At 38.4% G+C, this 19,634-nt stretch overlaps 2 protein-coding genes across 2 annotated transcripts in view; both read right to left on the minus strand.

The window, feature by feature from the left end:
• Positions 1-6,196, minus strand: part of LOC121386848 — an 11,299-nt gene extending 5,103 nt beyond the window's left edge. The window contains exon 1 of the mRNA XM_041517868.1: positions 6,058-6,196. Within this exon, the coding sequence (XP_041373802.1) occupies positions 6,058-6,139 (82 nt within the window). The 5' untranslated portion in view covers positions 6,140-6,196. The remainder of the gene's footprint in view (positions 1-6,057) is intronic.
• A 4,998-nt stretch (positions 6,197-11,194) lies between these two features.
• LOC121386777 lies at positions 11,195-15,435 on the minus strand. Its single transcript, XM_041517788.1, has 2 exons — positions 15,279-15,435; positions 11,195-11,671 (listed from the first exon to the last, which is right to left on the minus strand). The coding sequence occupies exons 1-2, from the start codon at positions 15,367-15,369 to the stop codon at positions 11,403-11,405; spliced, it is 360 nt and encodes a 119-aa protein (XP_041373722.1). The 5' UTR covers positions 15,370-15,435; the 3' UTR covers positions 11,195-11,402.
• Between the last annotated feature and the right edge of the window lie 4,199 nt (positions 15,436-19,634).

Below are 19,634 nucleotides of genomic sequence, written 5' to 3' on the forward strand. Positions count from 1 at the left end.
CATAGATGTAAACAAACAGAACATGTAACCCTTTCTTGTAGGTGCATTATATTTAATAAATTTAGCTAATGTATTATGTATTTTTATTTTATTATATCAATTCTATATTAGCATACCATACCTAACCTAACACAACTGAGGTGTAGCACAGTAATAAACACAAATCACCTCACACACCGCAGGAATGTGCTTTCCAAATTTAAAAATAAATTTAATGCAGGGCCGGACCCAGAAGACCGGGGGGGGGGGGGGGGGGGGTAAAATGTCAAAGGCCACCAACATCAAATAATAATATTTTTTTATATTTAATTTGCCTCTAAATTGGGAAATCATACGTATATATATATATATATAGTATTTATGGTGGTGCTATGGGCTGGGGTTTGGGGGTGGGGTGTTACATTTGTAATGCGAAAAACCAAAGGGCTATTGTTCGGACTCGTATGGGTTCAACCACTTTTTCATCCCGCATACACAGCCCTGAATGTCCAAAATACGATAGCATTGCTTGGTCAATAACATCATTATTTCGATCTATGACTGCACGTGCTATTGTAGCAATGTGTAAACCACATAAAATACAAGTTAGGTAGGGTATATAAATTCATTGAAAATGTATTAGTCGACATTCTTGTTATTGTTATTTGAGGAAACATATGGGTAAATCGAAAAACACTTCAGTTGATGTAAAATCGTGTATTAAGAACGTTTTCGATTATTTTGAAGATGAATATCAGCGCGGTAGACCTAGGTATGCTTCTTATCGAATTGTCGATCGAGTTGCCGCTGCACGTAAAGTTTCGGTTTCAACAGTAAAAAGAACTGTGAAAAATCTAAGCTCTACGAATCCGAGCACAGAAATCACTGTTAAAAAACACGACCGAAAACTCATCGATTTATTTGATAAAGATGTTATTAGACGACGAGTATACAGATTTTATAGAGAGGGCGAATTACCTACATTACATAAGATTAACGTGGCTTTAAGGGAGGAATGTGGAATCAACATATTCCATATCAACTTTACGAAGAACACTCCATGACCTCGATTTTAAATACCAACATATGTCTACAACCGGAAAAGTGATTTTTGAGGACGCCAATATATCAGACAGGAGACTGTCCTATCTCCATGAAATATCCAGTTTACGAGAACAGGGGTATTTAATAGTGTATCAAGATGAGACCTGGGTGAATGTCAACCACACAACATCCCACCACTGGACAGATATCCACCCGGGCACAAGTACCGCCAATCACCTGCCGAAATCAGACGCTGCTGATCGAGCTCCTAAACTCTGTTCGGTAACTGGGAAGTGAAAAAGACTTTGTCACGGGGATCCTATAATACCCGTAACTGAATGAAACACGATTGTCCAAATATCTCTCCTAACTATTAACCAAATAGATCGCTCTGTAACAGGCAGTTATACCCGCTGGCTCGTCTAGGTATGATCAGAGATAAGATCTTATATAAAGTATATATTATTATAGCACGTTTAGTTCACTAGAAAACACAACAAAAACACAATACACTTTGGAATCTGTATTAACCTACGCTGACAAATGTACTGCCGCAGTAGTTAATTAACAACAACAAATAACAACAACTCAGAACTGATCACTTAATTAGTTAATCTCTAGGTGTCTAGTTTACACAATATGCTAATCACTTCACCGTAACACAACACCCACACGTGTGATAATTGAGAAACGCTTCCAGGAGAACTTAATTAATAAAGGAATTACAACTCTATTCCTAACTGGTTAATTTTTAATTAACCCGTAACTACTCATTCATTAACCTTGTAACACAGAATTAATACTGGTACCTATCACAATAAAGACAATAACCTACAGTTTACCTAGGTCCTCTAGGATGACGGGATAATCTTTATATATATTTAGACAGTGCGCCTACAGTTTACTGCGTCAGATGACCGGCAGCACCGTCTAAATAATATTGGTATAATACAGTATTAAAATATTTAAAGTCACATCAATCACATCAAGGTTATACACAGAGCAGAAAATATATAATTACCAGTCCGGACGGACAGCGATCCCTGGAAGCCTTCCTATGTTTCTCCCCGATATGTCTAAACCCTAGCTATTTATCATAAAAACCTAGCTATTTATCATAAAACCCGAATATCGCCTGGGGGTACATCGCGGCACCTCACGTATCATGTGAATTTTCCAGCCACCACGCCGGCATATTTTTCTTAGATCGCCCAGACTGGCTGTTGCCATTCTGCGAGCACTCCCCTGGTCATAAACAGCACTACCGGAGTTATTACGTAACTACTGGCCACATGGCCTTCACACCTGCGCTATGTGTGTATTAGAAAAGCTCGACGACCGTCGCGCAAAGGTATCACGTAACAAGTTGCCCATCTGGTCTTAAGTGCATATTGGAACTGCACACGGCCCTCTAAAACAATTAATATCGCCACAGGCGAAAACAAATTAAGAGCATGTTCCGTCACAGACTTATTATTTGTCATGTTGGCTGTGATAAATATGGATTGATAGATGGCTGTGAATTGATCTTTGAGGCTAAAAAAACAGACGGAGACTATCATGGTGAGATGAATCATGACAATTTCATCAAATGGTTTGAAGAACAACTTATGCCTTCTCTACCAGAACCTTCTGTTATCGTCATGGATAACGCAAGCTACCACAACAAATTAACTGAGATTACACGATGTCCTGCACTAAACGCTAAAAAGGAAGAAATTCAGTCGTGGCTACGAAACAAAAATATACCTTTTGAGAGTAACATGACAAAGCCAGTTCTTTATGAACTTGTGAAAAGTAACAAATGTGCAAAGCAATTTGTTACTGATGATATTACTGAACGCCATGGGCACTTGTGTCTAAGACTGCCGCCAAGACATTCTGAACTCAATCCGATAGAACTGATCTGGAGTCAGGTCAAAGGGCACATAGCTCGTCATAATGATGGTAAAATGACCACGGTGCGGAGAGAACTTGCACATGCATTGAACTCTGTCACACCTACACACTTCTCTGACGCAGTTAAACATGTAATAAAGATCGAAGAAGATTTTAGAAAACAAAATAGTGTTATAAGAAATAAAATACCCTCTGTGATAGTCCCCCTTAACGAAGATAGTGATGAAGAAATGAGTTCGTCGACTGATTAAGTTATTTCTCCATACCCATCAGGAGTATTACTTTAATGTATGCATGAACTATTTAACACCAAAAACAATTTATTTCCATATCAGTCACTATCAAACAACCTAACAACCTATAAACTAATCGACTAGAAATGCATATAGACTACACATACATACGAGAGAAATGTTTATTTAACGACACACTCAACGCATTTGATATACGTTTATGTGGCGTCAGACAAAGCGGTTAAGGACCATTATGACAGTGAGAAAGAAACTCGCTACCGCCACATGGCCCACTGTTTCCGATAAGCAATTTTGATAAGCAATAAGGGACGTTTTATATGCACCATCCCATAGACAGGATAGCACATACCACAGCCTTTATACATCAGTTGTGGTGCACAGGCTGGAACTAGACAAAACCCAATGGGACCACCATGTGGGATCGATCAGTCGACCTACCATGAGCGAACGCTTTACCTCTGAGCTACGTCCCGCTCCATATACAAAAGAAGCCTTAAGTGGGGTTGGGGTTGTGCAGAGGATCACACCTCCACCAATCGCATGCATACCATATTCTTCTCTCTCTCCCTATAACCATATAACCATAGATTAAAATATGTTGAGTGCGTCATTACATAAATCACGTCTCTCTCTCTCTCTCTCTCTCTCTCTCTCTCTCTCTCTCTCTCTCTCTCTCTCTCTCTCTCTCTCTCTCTCTCTCTCTCTCTCTCTCTCTCTCTCTCTCTCTCTCTCTCTGTCTGTTTGTATGTCTCTCCCTTCAGTGCGCGCGCTTGTGTATTCCACAATATAATTATAATATTTGATACATATATTTTTTTCAAACTGAGGTTTTGTCACTTGAACTCCCCACCTGAATCCGCGCCTGCTTCATGTTTACAGATATTTTCTTAAATATAGGTCATACTACGATTTGTGCGGATAGGACGATAGAACCGAACATTAGTTTGAAACGCTCTATAGAATGAGGCTTTTGACATGCAAATGACCTTAGTTATTTATAGGAGAAATAACGTGCATTCCGAACACACAGAGAATTTTAAAAAGTGGAATTAAGTCAACTTCGTGCATTTTATATGATGATTTGTTTATAAAACCTGTCGGGGTTTGGGTTTGTTTTCATGTAAATGCAAAGAAAACAAATATCGAATAGGAAATAAACGTAACATTTGCAAAAAACTTTGGGTCTAAATAATTGAACAGGATAATAGTATCAGGTTTATAAGACTTAAATTGCATGTGTATTTGTTGGTGCAGATGTTTGTTCGTGTAATTAATGTATAGGCCTATTTATGTTATTGTTACTGCAGTTAAATGTAGCCTGTATTATATTGTTATTTTTGCTGTGTCCATATGCGGGTGTTATGCAAATAAATTATTCTTATTCTTATTCTTAAAGTTTCAAGTCACGTTCCTGTGGGGTGGCAGTGTCAGATCAAAGTTAACTTTTTGACAAATTTAATTACTCTTATCATTATAGTGCTGTCCGGTGTATCGGCGCACCTAAGCTTTCAAGGACCATTTTCTATGTGAACATTGTGAAATATTTAATAAAATGCATCTCTCACCAATGAAGAAGTGCATAATCTGAAATACACTACAAAATGTTTTATGTCTGTAGTAAATAAACATTTTAAAATGGTGCATAAATATAGGCACCCCCTTGTATCCAAAACGATTTGCATGTCCGGTGATTCGGCGCAGTAGATGTGGGTCGTAGACCCCGCTATTTATAAACCGCCCATGACCTCACTTTTCGCCCCTAAACGCTACACTATTGTCCCAGAATTATTTTAGTACTTTTTTGTTTTGTCTTGTTAAAAATATTACTATGAAAATGAAAGATCACATATGACCCATCTCATGATCAGTTTCGGAATCGTTTTCTTGAGTGGCACAGTACTGCAGATGCATACATGTTCAGTGTCATGCATGGCTAAGATGCCTACATGGATGTTATTTTTCTCGGGTAGATTGTGCACACACGTGGATCTTATTTCGCTTTTATTTTTTATAACAATGTGACAATTGTGAACTGGAATGACTGTCAATTAAGGTGTAAAATATTCTTTTTGTTTGCATTTGTCTGTGTTTTCTTTTTCGGTTTAAATAAAAAATAACCGAACAAAAATAATTACATTTATACTGTTTACTATAATTTTTAAAATGCGGGAAAGCTGTTTTTAGACTGGTTTTAACATTCTTAATATCAATAAGGCTGACCTACTTCGCGTTTATAAACACGAAAACAGGTGAATGATTTATTTTGAAATTATTATATAATTATTGATAATTCTAAAAAAAATATTAATTGCACCCTTAACAATAAATATGTTGATACTTGATTAACCATTGAAAAAGGAATTGAACTTTAATTCGTTAAAAACTCCGACAACATGACAACTTCCTAAGCATATTTAAGCAAAATACCAAGTGCGCCGAATCACCGGACGCGCCGATACACCGGACACGGTTGTAGTAGGCCTACTGTATGATGTTCTAAACCCAAACCCTAAACGTAACCCATTTTCTTTCTGTGAGAGCCCCCCCCCCCCCCCCCCCATATCCCCTGTTGACTGTGGTTGTATTCAATTCCATAGCGCCATAACTATGGGCGTACATGGGGGGGGGGGGGGTTCGATGGGTTTGACCGAACCGCCCCTGAAATCGCTTTTTTTTAATAATTTAATATATCTGACATTGATATCTGACATTATTATATTTACTCAACATAGAAATACATGTCTAGCTTGCAGAAACGCTGGGAAGGGATTTCTCGGAAAATATAAATGTCGCAAAATTTAGTGGGAGGCTGCCCCCTGCCCCCCCCCCCCCCCCTCCCCCCTCGATCCGCCAGTGGGACGGACGAATTGATAATGCTTACCTGTAGCAAATAAAGATTGGCTGAAAGTCGAAAGGATCATCACAAAAACGTAAAATAAATAATTTGTACACAAAGAAGTCATGTTGTGATTATATTATGATCATTAACGATAGGAAGTTTATATGACGTAAGTTTTCGGCAATGACGTGTTTCGTTACGTCATCAAATTCAGCTAAGATCGATGCTAGTCACTTTTCGGACCCATGTGTTGGCTATTGTGTAAGTACACAATAAATAAGACATATCCAACGGTAATTTTTTGATATGATATATTTGACAAAAGGTACTTTTTATTTCTTTCATCTTTTAAAACTTCAAATTAATATTTTGTCAAGAATTATGAACAATAAAAATACCGACCTGTAAACAGCGTTGTCTGGTATACAAATTTGACAGGGTCAAGGTTAGTAGACCAGTTTTTATTTGAATGTGGCGAAGGATTGTAATAATATACCTAATTGTGAATTTAATTGACGTCAGTATTCCAATGACGTCACTTTGCATCTCCTTACAATAACCATAAACCGGGTACATCACGTTTCCGTTTTAAGAATGCTGGAAAAATTCCAATGCATAATTGCTATTGAACATTTTTTGTTTGAACATTACTCATGCTTCTAAATGTGATGAAAAAAACTATTGTGATTAAAAAATTATACCTTTTACAAAATATGGATTTAAAATGAAATTATGGTAAGATATGCTATATTTATTGTGTACAAAGCCAAAACAAGGGTGCGAAAAGTGACTGTCGTCGACCTTAGTGAAATTAGACTGTCTTTTGCGCTTAACGTTCGATGAAGGAAGGAAATGTTTTATTTAACGACGCACTCAGTACATTTTATTTACGGTTATATGGCGTCGGACATATGGTTAAGGACCACACAGATATTGAGAGAAGAAAACCGCTGTCGCCACTTCATGGGCTACTCTTTTCCATTAGCAGGAAGGGATCTTTTATATGCGCCAACCCACAGACAGGATAACACATACCACGGTCTTTGATGTACCAGTCGTGGTGCACTGGCTGGACGTTCGATGAATGTAATATGATAGTACCAGTCAAATTGTTAGTGAACACTCGGCCTCCCGAACACGCCTTTGGTTACTTTTTTTTTTTTTTTTTCAAATGTTATAATAATTAACGCCATATACAATTTTTGTATTAGGAGATAACCATATGGATTGTCTATTTGATCCCGCAAATGTCATTTTTTTTACCGAAGTCGTAACGTTACGTGGTCGCGATATGATACATATAACGGAAAATGGGTCGCGATACGATACGTATATATCCCGATACGTGGGCCGCGAGATGATACGTATCACATTACGTCGGTCGCGATACGATACGTATATATCCCGATACGTGGGCCGCGATATGGTACATATCACGTCATGTGGGTCGCGATACAGTACGTATATATCCTGATACTTGGGTCGTGATACGATACGTATAGATACATGGGTCGCGATATGATATATATCACGTCATGTGGGTCGCGATACGATACGTATATATCCCGATAGGTGGGTCGTGATACGATACGTATATATCCCAATACGTGGGTCGCGATACGATACGTATATATCCCGATACGTGGGCCGCGAGATGATACATATCACATTAAGTGGATCGCTATACGATACGTATATATTCCGATAAGTGGACTACGAGCTGATACGTATCACGTAACGTAGGTCGCGATACCATACGTGTATATCCCGATACGTGGGCCGTGATATGATACGTATCATATTACGTGGGTTGCTATACGATACGTATATATCCCGATACGTGGTCCGCGAGATGATACTATCACGTTACGTGGGTCGCAATACGATACGTATATATCGCGATACGTGGGCCGCGATATGATACATATCGCGTTACGTGGGTCGCGATACGATACGTATATATCCCGATGCGAGGGCCACGATATGATACACGTTACGTGTAAAATATTTTCGGCAATTACATCTCTGTTACCATTAAGTAACATTTCAATTACAACGTTTGGCTTAAGTGAGCAATTTTATCAAATCCAATGTGTTTGTGGTTGTCCCAATGTTTGAAGTGGCTCAAAATACATTTTATAAAAAACACAAAGAACGTATCTAGGGAACTGTATGCAACATGATACAGCTGCCATAAATCGATGTATCATATCGTGGACTTAGTATCGTGATACGATGCTATATCGCAGTATGCCATGCCCCTCGTAACAAGGCAATAGAGAGGAGAGCGGAGGAGGGAGAGACAGATAGAGGTACAAACACACACATACACACACAGAGAGAGAGAGAGAGAGAGAGAGAGAGGAGAGACGGGGGGGGGAGAGAGAGAGAGATGGGGGAGACAGAGTTACAGTACATGTATTTCCATATGCTGCGATCGATCCAACACGCCACTGTACCTCAGGCGAACCTCCCGCCCCATGCACGTGTACTCTATATATTACTGGAATGCAAAAAACACTTTCCTGATTCGTCTGATTTATCTCCTCATTAAATGAACACGCATGAAGAGTAAATCCCTTGCCGTCTGGGGTAGGAGCCGCACGTAGCCACTAGCCAGGCCCGTAGGAGCCAGGTCGCCGAGGGTTCAACCCCCATCTACCTCTTGAAGACGAAACATTTATGGGGTTTTGTTGTAGTTGTAGTTTGGGTTTTTGGGTTTGTTCTGTTTTGTTTTTGTTGTTGTAGTTTGTTTTGTTGTTATTGGGTTTTTTTGGGGTGGTGGGCGAGGGGTTGTGGGTGGGTGTGTTTCCTTTTATTTTCTTTCTTTCTTCCTTTGTTTTGTCTTACTATATATATATATATATATATATATATATATATATATATATATATATATATATATAGATAAAATTGTGTTTTGTACCCCCACTAGAGACTGTGTTTATGTCCCCATCAACGCACACACACACACACATACACACACGCGCACACGCGCACACACATACACGTTAGATATGATTTCTGGGAGCAGGGGTCGCGTTAAGATGCGTCCATGCGTCCCTGAACGTATGGAAAGCAGACTTGGACGCCTGCTATCACCACACGTAATAATAAAACCGTCCCAGTTTATTTTCAAAGACGCGTTCCAGACGCATGTTTATTCCATTATTTCAAAATGACCACGTCCTAAGTGATCTGGACGCAATCCTAAGTGATCTGGACGCATGGAATCAGTTAGCAAAGTCAAACAATCCGTCACTCATAACCTCGCCATGATCTCCGCTATTGTTCCTACTATAAACCTTGTTAAAAATGAGTGAAAATCACTTTCTTCCCCTGATCGTCTGGTGGAATTGTGGAAATGGCAAGACGAGTGTATATTTTGAAAAGTATACAGGACGCTTCGGTTGGTTACGGTATATTTTCTCAGGCCGAAACGCCATCGGAAATCCTCGTATGGCCAATGTACGTCACAATCAATGGGGTTTCCGTAAGCAGAACATGGGCTACGTTACTAACACTGGAGCAGTGTTAACAGTCGACGTGTACCTTACTATAGTGGAAAGATGAAATGTCACAATAACTTAATAATTGCAGCCACTATATAAGCAAACTACATCAATATAGTTTATGCGTCTGAACATTAATATAGTTTAGGTATTGTGTGGATTTGTTTAATTATTTATTTAAACCATTCTACACGATGACGGAAATTAAATTCTACAAAATGACGTTAGATTGGCCACACTGATATTGCACAATCGGAAATACTCGTAACTTCTGTCGAAACAAGACCAAGAGTGCTTCACTGGCGTAGGAATATTCCTACAAGGGGAGGGATTTTCCCTTTTCAGATATCTTGTTTTAGATTTGCATTATTATAGTGTAAATATAAAAATGTGCCCCCCCACACACACACACACACACGCACTCCACACACTTTTTGGTACCTTTCTATGCTACAGGCGTGCGCTACAACAGCTTGTTCTGAATGCACGTAAAACCCTATGACCTGACCTGACCTGTGTTTCGTTGAACATTGAAATTTAACCTAACTTGATACTAATGGCCATTTTCTGTCAAAAGCTAGCGATAATGAGCCACTTCCACTAACATATGGCACTCACGTGTTTGGAGTGTTCGTAAGCCCTATGGTGTGTACTATGTACACTACTGTTTATAGTCAATAGACATATAGTGATGTAACACAAGGCTCAAAATAAGCGGTGTCGCATCGCAATTTGTGATAATAAGAAATTATAGGCCTACATGATCATGATTAAATAAACAAATTTCTTCTTTTTTTTTTTCTTCTTTTTAAATAAACAAATTTGTATCTCATTTTTGAAGGACTAGTAATCCTAAGAATGTTGCAGTTTTCTAGGTCAGAAGGCCTAACTGCACTATGTGTGTAACGACTGCATTCAGCGATAGGCCGTGACCTAGTTTCTCTTTGCGTATGGCCTAAACAAGCACGCGTCGCGGTTGCGTAGAAAAAATAAATTTTCCCGCGTCCCCTGGCACGTTTTTTTTTTTAAAGAAATTTTATATCAAATGTATCCCAGGCGGCCACTTTTTCAAACATGACTTCTGACGACAGTTTAAGGTATGTAGAAGCGTTTTAATGTGCAAAACACTCGAGGGTGGTGGGGGGGGGGGGGGGGGGGGAAGCAAGCAAATTATTTTTCTTTACGTCCTAAATGTTTCTGAAATGCTGACACAGGGGTTACGTATTTCCTTGCTTCTATGTATTCTTATCCCTGGGGTAGGGATTCTTACCCCGGGGTTAGTGGTGTTGGTGGTAGTGTTGGCAGGGGGGGGGGGGGGGGGGGGGGGGGGGTGTCAAATCCATGTTTTATCAACTTTGGTGTCAAAATAAAGGGAATTTGAAACTGAATAACATTCTAGTTCTCGTGACCTACTTTCCAAACTTTTTTATTTTCGAAGATAAACATGTGTTTATTACCAAAATAAAAGGTATTATATAATATGGACTCATTGATTTTGAGAATGGACGCATGGAAATGAGACAATTCAGGAGGAAATGAGTGCACTGGACTCCTGGGGGGAAATCCTTAATGCTACCCCTGGGGAGGGACAATGGATAAAATGTAACAAAGCAACAACATCTTATATTTCAATTCATGGCCTTAAATAATAACAAAACCAAATTAAAAAAATATATAGTATTATTATTATTATTTTTTTTAGTGTTTTCTTATCTTTTTTTTTAAAGAAAAAAAGAGATTGCTTGTCTTGAAAGTGAAGGTTTGCACAAAAAAACAAACAAAAAAACAACAACAAACAAACCAACAACTTTGAGAGTTATCTCTTTTGACTTTGAAATCGTAATGTGTCCATTTGTTTCTTAGTCAGTTTCGTATTTATGTGTCAAACCATCTGAGTCGCCTGTGCGATCTACTGGAAACATCGGAAGAGTGTTGCCGCATGACGTTGTGCAGGTAACTCCGTCGATAGAAGAGGAACGATACGACGATGGTGCCGGAAGCAAAACATATTGCCATGACTGCGATTGCCAGGCCAACGTAGGCCACCCCATGTGACTGTTCGGCTTCAACTCTGGAAGCAACGCCACGTGTCCGATTCCGCATGGTCGTAATCGTGGCATTTTTCGTGGAAGTTAGCTGCGAATCTACACAAATAAATAAATTAATTCAATAATTATTAAAATAAGTAATGTATTAATTAATGAATTAATTAACTATTTAATTGAAATATATATATGTAATAATAACTAAATATAAAAAAAATAATAACATTTTCACCTTGATAACAAAGATCATTACCACGCTTTGGTGTCGGTCCCTTTGACAAGCAAATACTATATATATATATTTGGCAAACTCGATCACGTCAAGCATGAACCTGTGAGTACAGTATATATATATATATATATATATATATATATATATATATATATATAGAGAGAGAGAGAGAGAGAGAGAGAGGAGAGAGAGAGAGGAGAGAGAGAGAGAGATATATATATATATATATATATATATATATATATATATATATATATATATATATATATATATATAGAATACTATACGAGTTTTCGCTAGATATCATTTTTACGAAACGAGTGAACTTCCCAAGGTATCTGACCGAACGAAAGTGAGGTCAGATACCTTGGGAAGTTCACGAGTTTCGTAAAAATTATGTTTAGCGAAAACAAGTGTGGTATTTTATTTATTACCTACCTTTAAACAATTGAATATTTGTCATAAAAAAATAGAAATTCCTGCATTTCGAATATGTAAACATTTTTCACTGTGGCGGAATGATATCACAAGACTGTGCACTACGGTATGTTCCAAAGGTCGCCGCTTAACGAAATAGTTTGTTCTACTTCCGTTTTTTGTTTTTTTTTTATCCATATTTCATCCCCAAACCAGTTCGCTATCTGTCTGGTCGTCCCACTTTTACATATATACATGTATATTTTTATTACAGAAAAAAATGGCACATAATGGTGTACGTGATGGTGATGGTTTTAAATTACATGCATTTTAAAATTTGGTAGGCATGTGTAGTTTATGCGTACGTGATTTTAGTTTTTTTGTTTCTTTGTTTGTTCTTTGTGGTTGTTATTTTTGTTTTACCCCTGACGATTTGGGCGGTTCATGAAAGGAAATAAAAGCACAGACTTATTTTATTTTAGAACACTGGATTACGTCTTAATTCATTCTTCAACAATATCTACTTCAATGTGGACTCGCAAATTGTGTATTGTGATTTAGAACAATGTAATTGCATTGACCAGACGTTGAACTCCCAGTATTCAGTGACGCATCATGGGGGCAAATAAGTATTGGGGAAGATGGGTATTACACGTGTGGCGAACTAAAAAAATTGGGGGCGAACTGTTCTGGGTAGAAGTAACTTGGGGCGGAACATTTGGTACCACTTTAATCTAGGTCAACACATGTTTGAACGGACGACAATACGAATATTAACTAGAAGTATTTAATTAATTAACATATAATTCAAACGATGATATGTGTGTAAATACAAAAGTCAGTTTTTATAACTCTGAACATTTCTTCTGATAAGTTTAGTCAAGTTTTTGACGCTTTTGCGAATGCTGGGAAATGTGGACAGGCCCTAAATTTAGTCAAGTTTTTGGCGAACTTTGTGAATGCTGGGAAGTGTGGACGACTCCAGTGCTCATGTTTATGTTGATAGTTGAGCCATATATTGGCGCCGACAAAATGGAGCCAAGGCTTAGGAGGTCACATCCAGTTTGTCTACATTGAGTAGAGGTGAAATTGAAACTCTGCGTAGCAGGACGGGTGGAAGGCACGGCGAGGTCACCAGGTGCGGCTGATGAAATTATGTTGCTAAGTTGCCTGTGTTGTACACTTGACAAATTGCTGTAATTATTAACACTTTGTACATTTCGGTGACCCGACAGTTGCATAATTTCCGTTGGGGCAACGTTGTTTTCTCGGAGTGTTTGAATCATGGTTTTTCGCGCCGAGTGATTTGTTAGATGTTTTCCTGAAAAGCCAACTGCACCAGCCATTCGTTGCATTATGGAACTTGGTGAATGCTGGGAAGTGTGGACGACATTATGCTGGGAAGGATTGATATAACTCTTCCACATTCTTTTCCATCTATTTTAACCCGATCGTTCACATTAATTGTGGTAGCCATTTCGAGTTGCCAAATAAACAAAATCGGTAGCAGACGATACATGTTTACGATATTTTATTTGTGCATTTTATTTTTCAAGGTGTATATAGCTTTGTTTATAGAAATAATACATATATACAATATTCAATTTTATTTATTGTATATATTTTATTATTATTTTTAATTTAAATGTCTCGCGACATTCGAAGAATGAATGAAATATATAGTAAAATTTGTGGAATGTTGACAACTAAATTTTTCATGAATGAAAAAAAAAGTCCCGGTAGACTTACTGTCCAACCAATCATAATAGCCTTGCTTCATTGTCAACCAATGAAAAGACGTACATCCGGTACGACCCTCGTGGTTCGTACCGTATTTGTACGACACCGCTATACGTTCACCAGGTGGGTGATAAATATATATATCCACCGCGGGGATTCGATCTTTCGATTCAGAACCTCGGACGAGTGCTCTGCCGATTGAGCTAGATGCCGCCCCCTCTTGAACAGATGATATTCCTCCCCAGCCTTCAGGAACATTGTTAATTTGTAAATTATTTCAGTTTGTTGTAAGAAAAAAAAATTTAAAAAGTGTTTTATAATTTTTGTGTGGAATTTAAAAAACAATTGAATATGCTCAAAACTAAATACATGTAACCTGTAGTACATATACCTATGGTACATTGTAAGAAAATGATGGTGGGACGGATTATTGATGATTTTTCTATCTAGTATTTATTATTACAAGCATTAAAATACAAAAGTAAAATGCAACAATATTGGTCAAATGACAACAAAAGCGGCGTATTGACATGCATTACCTAATTTCAGAGGTATGTGTGGTGTGGGGGGGGGGGGGGGGGGTAATTCTTCAACAGTCCTAAATAATAAATGTTTTTTGTTTTGTTTTTTTTGTTTTTTGTTTTTTTAATCGGTTAGAAAACAAATCTGAGCCATACTTCCTTATTGCATCATACAACGTCATATAGGGGCGTGGTACAAATCAGTTACCTCATAAACTTACTCGTCAATCAAAACACCGAAAGTGTGCAAACAACCATGCATACCACTCGTCTGTTCATGCGGTATCTTTAACTTATTTACTTTATGCATACACTGTAGGCCCCATAATAAAAAAAAAAATCAATCAGTATTTGACCCCGTGAGGATTCAATGGAGTGTCACACGGGTCCCGTCTCCCCTCCTTTGGAAACAAATAAGGGTCACAAGCCAGCTGTGACACCTAAATATTCCGTAATCGTAATACTGTACATGTCCCTATAAAGCGTTTCACCAACTACCATAAAACATCCTGCATCCGTACCAGGCAGTTATTTTTAATATTGCAAAATTAGCCCCACCCATCAGCCACCCACAGCATCGTTTTCACCCCTGCTTGATTCCCCGCTAGATCCGCCTCCGCTGCCCCGAAAGTCCCCTGTAAATGCAGGGCCGGAAAGCATTATAGAAACTTAAAGAAAATTCTCTTCTTAACTGTTTAAGGAGTTTTAGACTATTAACTACTCATTTGCCCCCCCCCCCCCCCCCCCCCAACAAAACATCCTAGCTACGGCCCTGGTATGTATATATAATACCTACCTGTAAGGGAGGAAATGTGTCTCAAAGTTAAGACAAATGTGACGAAAGCGTAACAGACCCAGCTATTACAAACACCGGTCGTTCTTGACATTATGCCTTAAACTTAATAACAATAGAACGTTTATTTCCTATGACGTCATCATCACCATCATCATGAGAGAGGGTTCCCCAATATTACTGTTACGGGTATGCATACGTCACTAGTTTCACTGCAGCTTGTGACGTCAATACTAGCTTAACACAATCCTGTGCGAAATCAGAATGACGAATTCCGACTGCTTTGATGAACGGAAATCACCCATTCATCCTGAACAGGATAAAGCCCACGATTATATACTCTGTCGATAAAGAAACGGATAGGCGAAATATTCATAGACTTATCTCTTTAATGGCATAATTTCGTTATTTATGATCGTATCACAGTAAAATTTGACAAGAGTATGTGACAATGTTCTTGCTATGGACTAACGGCAGTGAAGGCGTTTTCGTCACCAAACAGCGTCGCACGAGGGCGCTGAAATCAGTACCTTGTGTGGCCACCAGCAGCAGTAATCACTGCGCGACATCTCCTTGGCATAAACTGAATTAGTATCTGAATCCAGGCACGTGGAATCCTAACCCATTCTTCCTGCAGTGCATGTGACAGTTGCGGAAGCGTCTGAGGCTTCGGGTCACGATGGCGTACATGTGTGTCCAGTTCGTCCCATCGATGTTAAATGGGGTTGAGATCTGGCGATCTTGATGGCCATGGCAGCACATTAATGTTCTCATTCTGTAGGAAATTCATTGTTACACGTGTCGTATGCGGCCTGGCATTGTCCTGCTGAAAGAGTTCTCTCTGTAGATCCAAAATGGGAAGCATGTGACGGCGAAGAATTTCATCCCGGTAGGGTGCAGCTGTAAAGTTGCCTTGTACGAACACAAGTTCACTTCTGCCGGTGTATGAGATGGCTCCCCACATCATGACACTCTCTCCACCGAATCTGTCAACTTGGATGACGCAGTTGTTGGTAAAACGTTCATTGCGGCATCTGTAAACACGTTGTCGTCCATCACGTCGCTGTAGAAGGAAACGTGACTCGTCGCTGAACCATACTCGCCGCCAGGTTCCCAAGTTCCACCCCTGTACATTCGTGCACCAGCAAACACGTAAATGCCGATGTTGACGTCGTAGGATGGGGCCAACATACGGTCTCCTAGCCCGTAAACCAGCTTCTCGAAGTCGGTTCCGAATGGTCTGTGCAGACACCCTTCTCAAACCAGGTATGCGTCCAGCATTGTTCGTTGCTGTGGCAGTTCGGTGACGCAAGTGCAGAACCCGGATGTAGCGATATTGTGCTGCAGTTGTTATGCGAGTTCTTCCACTTCTGGTACCTGTCCCAGAGACGTGAAATGGTGCTCTGATGGACGTTCATGTGGCGTGCGACTGCAGACTGCGATTCACCTAACTGGAGATGGCCTATTGCAATGTTTCGATTCGGCAGGCTTGGTCTTGGCATCTTGTAACTCGTCTACGTCGAAATGGAAATGAGGCATCATTGCAAGCATTGCAGCTTTAAATACCCATCACTACCCCTATCTTTCCCCTGAGTTTCACGTGCATCCGCCAAAATCTGACCATTTCACGCCGATTTCCTGCAATTGTTGCACAACGTGTGTTAAATTTGTTTTAGGGTGCATTTGGACATGCTGTCCATTCCAGGAACATTAAGAAACATGGTCATTCAGCAACACTGTATAAAAAAAAACAAAAAACTATATTTTGTAAAATCAAACACTTTTCTTCTTTCCCTATCATCTATGCGTTTCTTTTTTGATAATTATAATAATAATCTATGTGATTGTTTTTAGCTGGCAATCTGACAAAAATAGCTGGAGAATTCAAGGCCTGTATTTGTAAGAGTGGAGGGAAAAACACTTTTAGTGCGATGGCACAGAGGAATCGGATGGATATTTGTAGGCCTGAGGGGCGTATTAAACATAATACTGAGGGGCGTATTAAACATAATACTGAGGGGTTCGGGGGCCTGCTTCGCTGAGCAAAGATTTGAATTTCAAGTGTTCAAATATGGCATTTTTCAGCCTTCTGAACACAATAATGGGGCAAAGTGAAGGGCTGTTTTGTGGTCCCTGGGAATCATTCACGGGCGTAGGAAGGTGCCAAAAAGTGGGGGGGGGGGGGGGGGGGCACACACACACATACACGCACACCACATACACACACACACAGACATACATACATACATAAGATAGTTATATATATATATATATATATATATATATATATATATATATATAGTTATGTATATATATATATATATATGTATTATATATATATCTATATTATATATTATATATTTTATATATGGCGTACGGGAGGAATCGGATTGTACGACTCTCCAAAATGTGTATTTCCTGAGGCGCAGCTCCGTACTCCCTGTCAAAAACCCGCGTAAGGAATTTATTACCTTTTAGAATTTTGTTCTTTATAAGAAAACTAAAATTACACTAACAGTCAAACTGTTAAATAAAGTACACACACGTTTTGAGTTTGAGTTTAATAGCATAACATCAAATTCCTCAAAATATATTGGATATTTTGTAAACAAATAACTTATTTACTATGCAAGGTATTTATAGTTTTTTTATTAGTGTCAACAAAGATTCCGGGTGGTTTTACCCCGAAACCATTTCGAGATCCGTTTCGCAAACTCAGCAAAGGGAGACAAATCTTAGCGCCTTATTATCTTTTGTGTTTTAAACGTTTACGATTATGTTGTAATCGTATCGGGAAAACAAAATTGAACACCCGCAGCAGGACACAAATATTTGTCGTGTTATACTAACTTGTAGAACCTGTAAAAAAGCATGTCAAGTTATTACTTAAAATATGTTCGTAATAATTATATTTTAGCATTAGAGTTTAAGACGCGAACAACTACAATGTAGCACAAATGGCCAAATGTGCTCAAGAAATCTTCAAAAAAAAAAGAGTAAAAATTAAATTTACAGAATTTGTGTGTGTGTGTGTGTTTTGTTTGGGGTGTAAATAATTTCAGTTTGGTTTGACGTAAGAAGAAAAGTAAAAATGTTTTGGAAATAACAAATATACATACATGTGTGTGTGTGTTTGTGTGTGTGTGTGCGCGCGTGCGTGCGTGTGGTGTGTGTGTGTGTGTGTGTGTGAGTGTGTGTGTGCAATTTAGAAATCAATCGTCTCAGAAATAAATAACGTCATAAATTTCATAGTATGAACAAACAAAACCATCTTGCCTAAGGGGAAGGACAATAGGCTTCTATTCAAATTTTATACAGGAAAATTAATTAGGTACCCCCATGACTGTCCAACAAAATGCTGGCGACAAGTTTGCAATCAGACGGTAAATTAATATTACGGTATCTGAAATATGAATGTTTTGACAAACAAAAACACAAATAATGATGCCAATGTCAATAAGACGAGTTTGACAGTAGGCCTATTGTTTTGGAGGTCAAATGGGATCCCGTGAGTCTAGTAAGTTCAACGATCAGGTACAATTCACAATTTCTGTGAGGAAACTGACTGAGCACTGTGGCCATAACCCAAGCTTTATTGACAAAGAGTAAATGTAATACATACGAATGTATCAAGGATAAACAACCGTAGTAGAGAGTAGACATATTTTAATCACAACTCAAGCGAAGATTCCGCTAATGCATTAAATTAAATTAAAATTACAATCTAGCTTCACCATAACAGATAATTTTACCAATACGAAATACGAATTCAAATACAGTTTTAATAACCTCACAATCTCGCCTCGCTATATTATAAAAACAACTATTTTTACTAATTCAAAATACAAATACAACTACAGTTTGAATAAACTGGCAATCTCGCCTCGCCATATTAAAAGATCAAATACTAATGCAAAATACAAATACAACTACAGTTTTAATAAAATCACAGTGTCGCTTCATTTACAAAATTTACTACTAATAAATACAAACACAACTACATTTTAATAAAATCACAGTGTCGCTTCATTTACCAATTTACTACTAATAAATACAAACACAACTACATTTTAATAAAATCACAGTGTCGCTTCATTCACCAATTTACTACTAATAAATACAAACACAACTACATTTTAATAAAATCACAGTGTCGCTTCATTTACCAATTTACTACTATTAAATACAAACACAACTACATTTTAACAAGTATGCTGAGAGCACTGCTAAAGCAATACATATCTCTTACCGGCCCCAAGAAATTATTGTATCTCCTAATTTCCATGGCCATAACTCATTAAGAAATGGGTATCTCGCGATGAAAGTCAAACTTGATTTGTAACAGTAGATAATAAAGCT

Source organism: Gigantopelta aegis, chromosome 12 (assembly GCF_016097555.1).
Source record: "Gigantopelta aegis isolate Gae_Host chromosome 12, Gae_host_genome, whole genome shotgun sequence".
In the NCBI taxonomy this organism is placed as follows: Eukaryota; Metazoa; Mollusca; class Gastropoda; order Neomphalida; family Peltospiridae; genus Gigantopelta; species Gigantopelta aegis.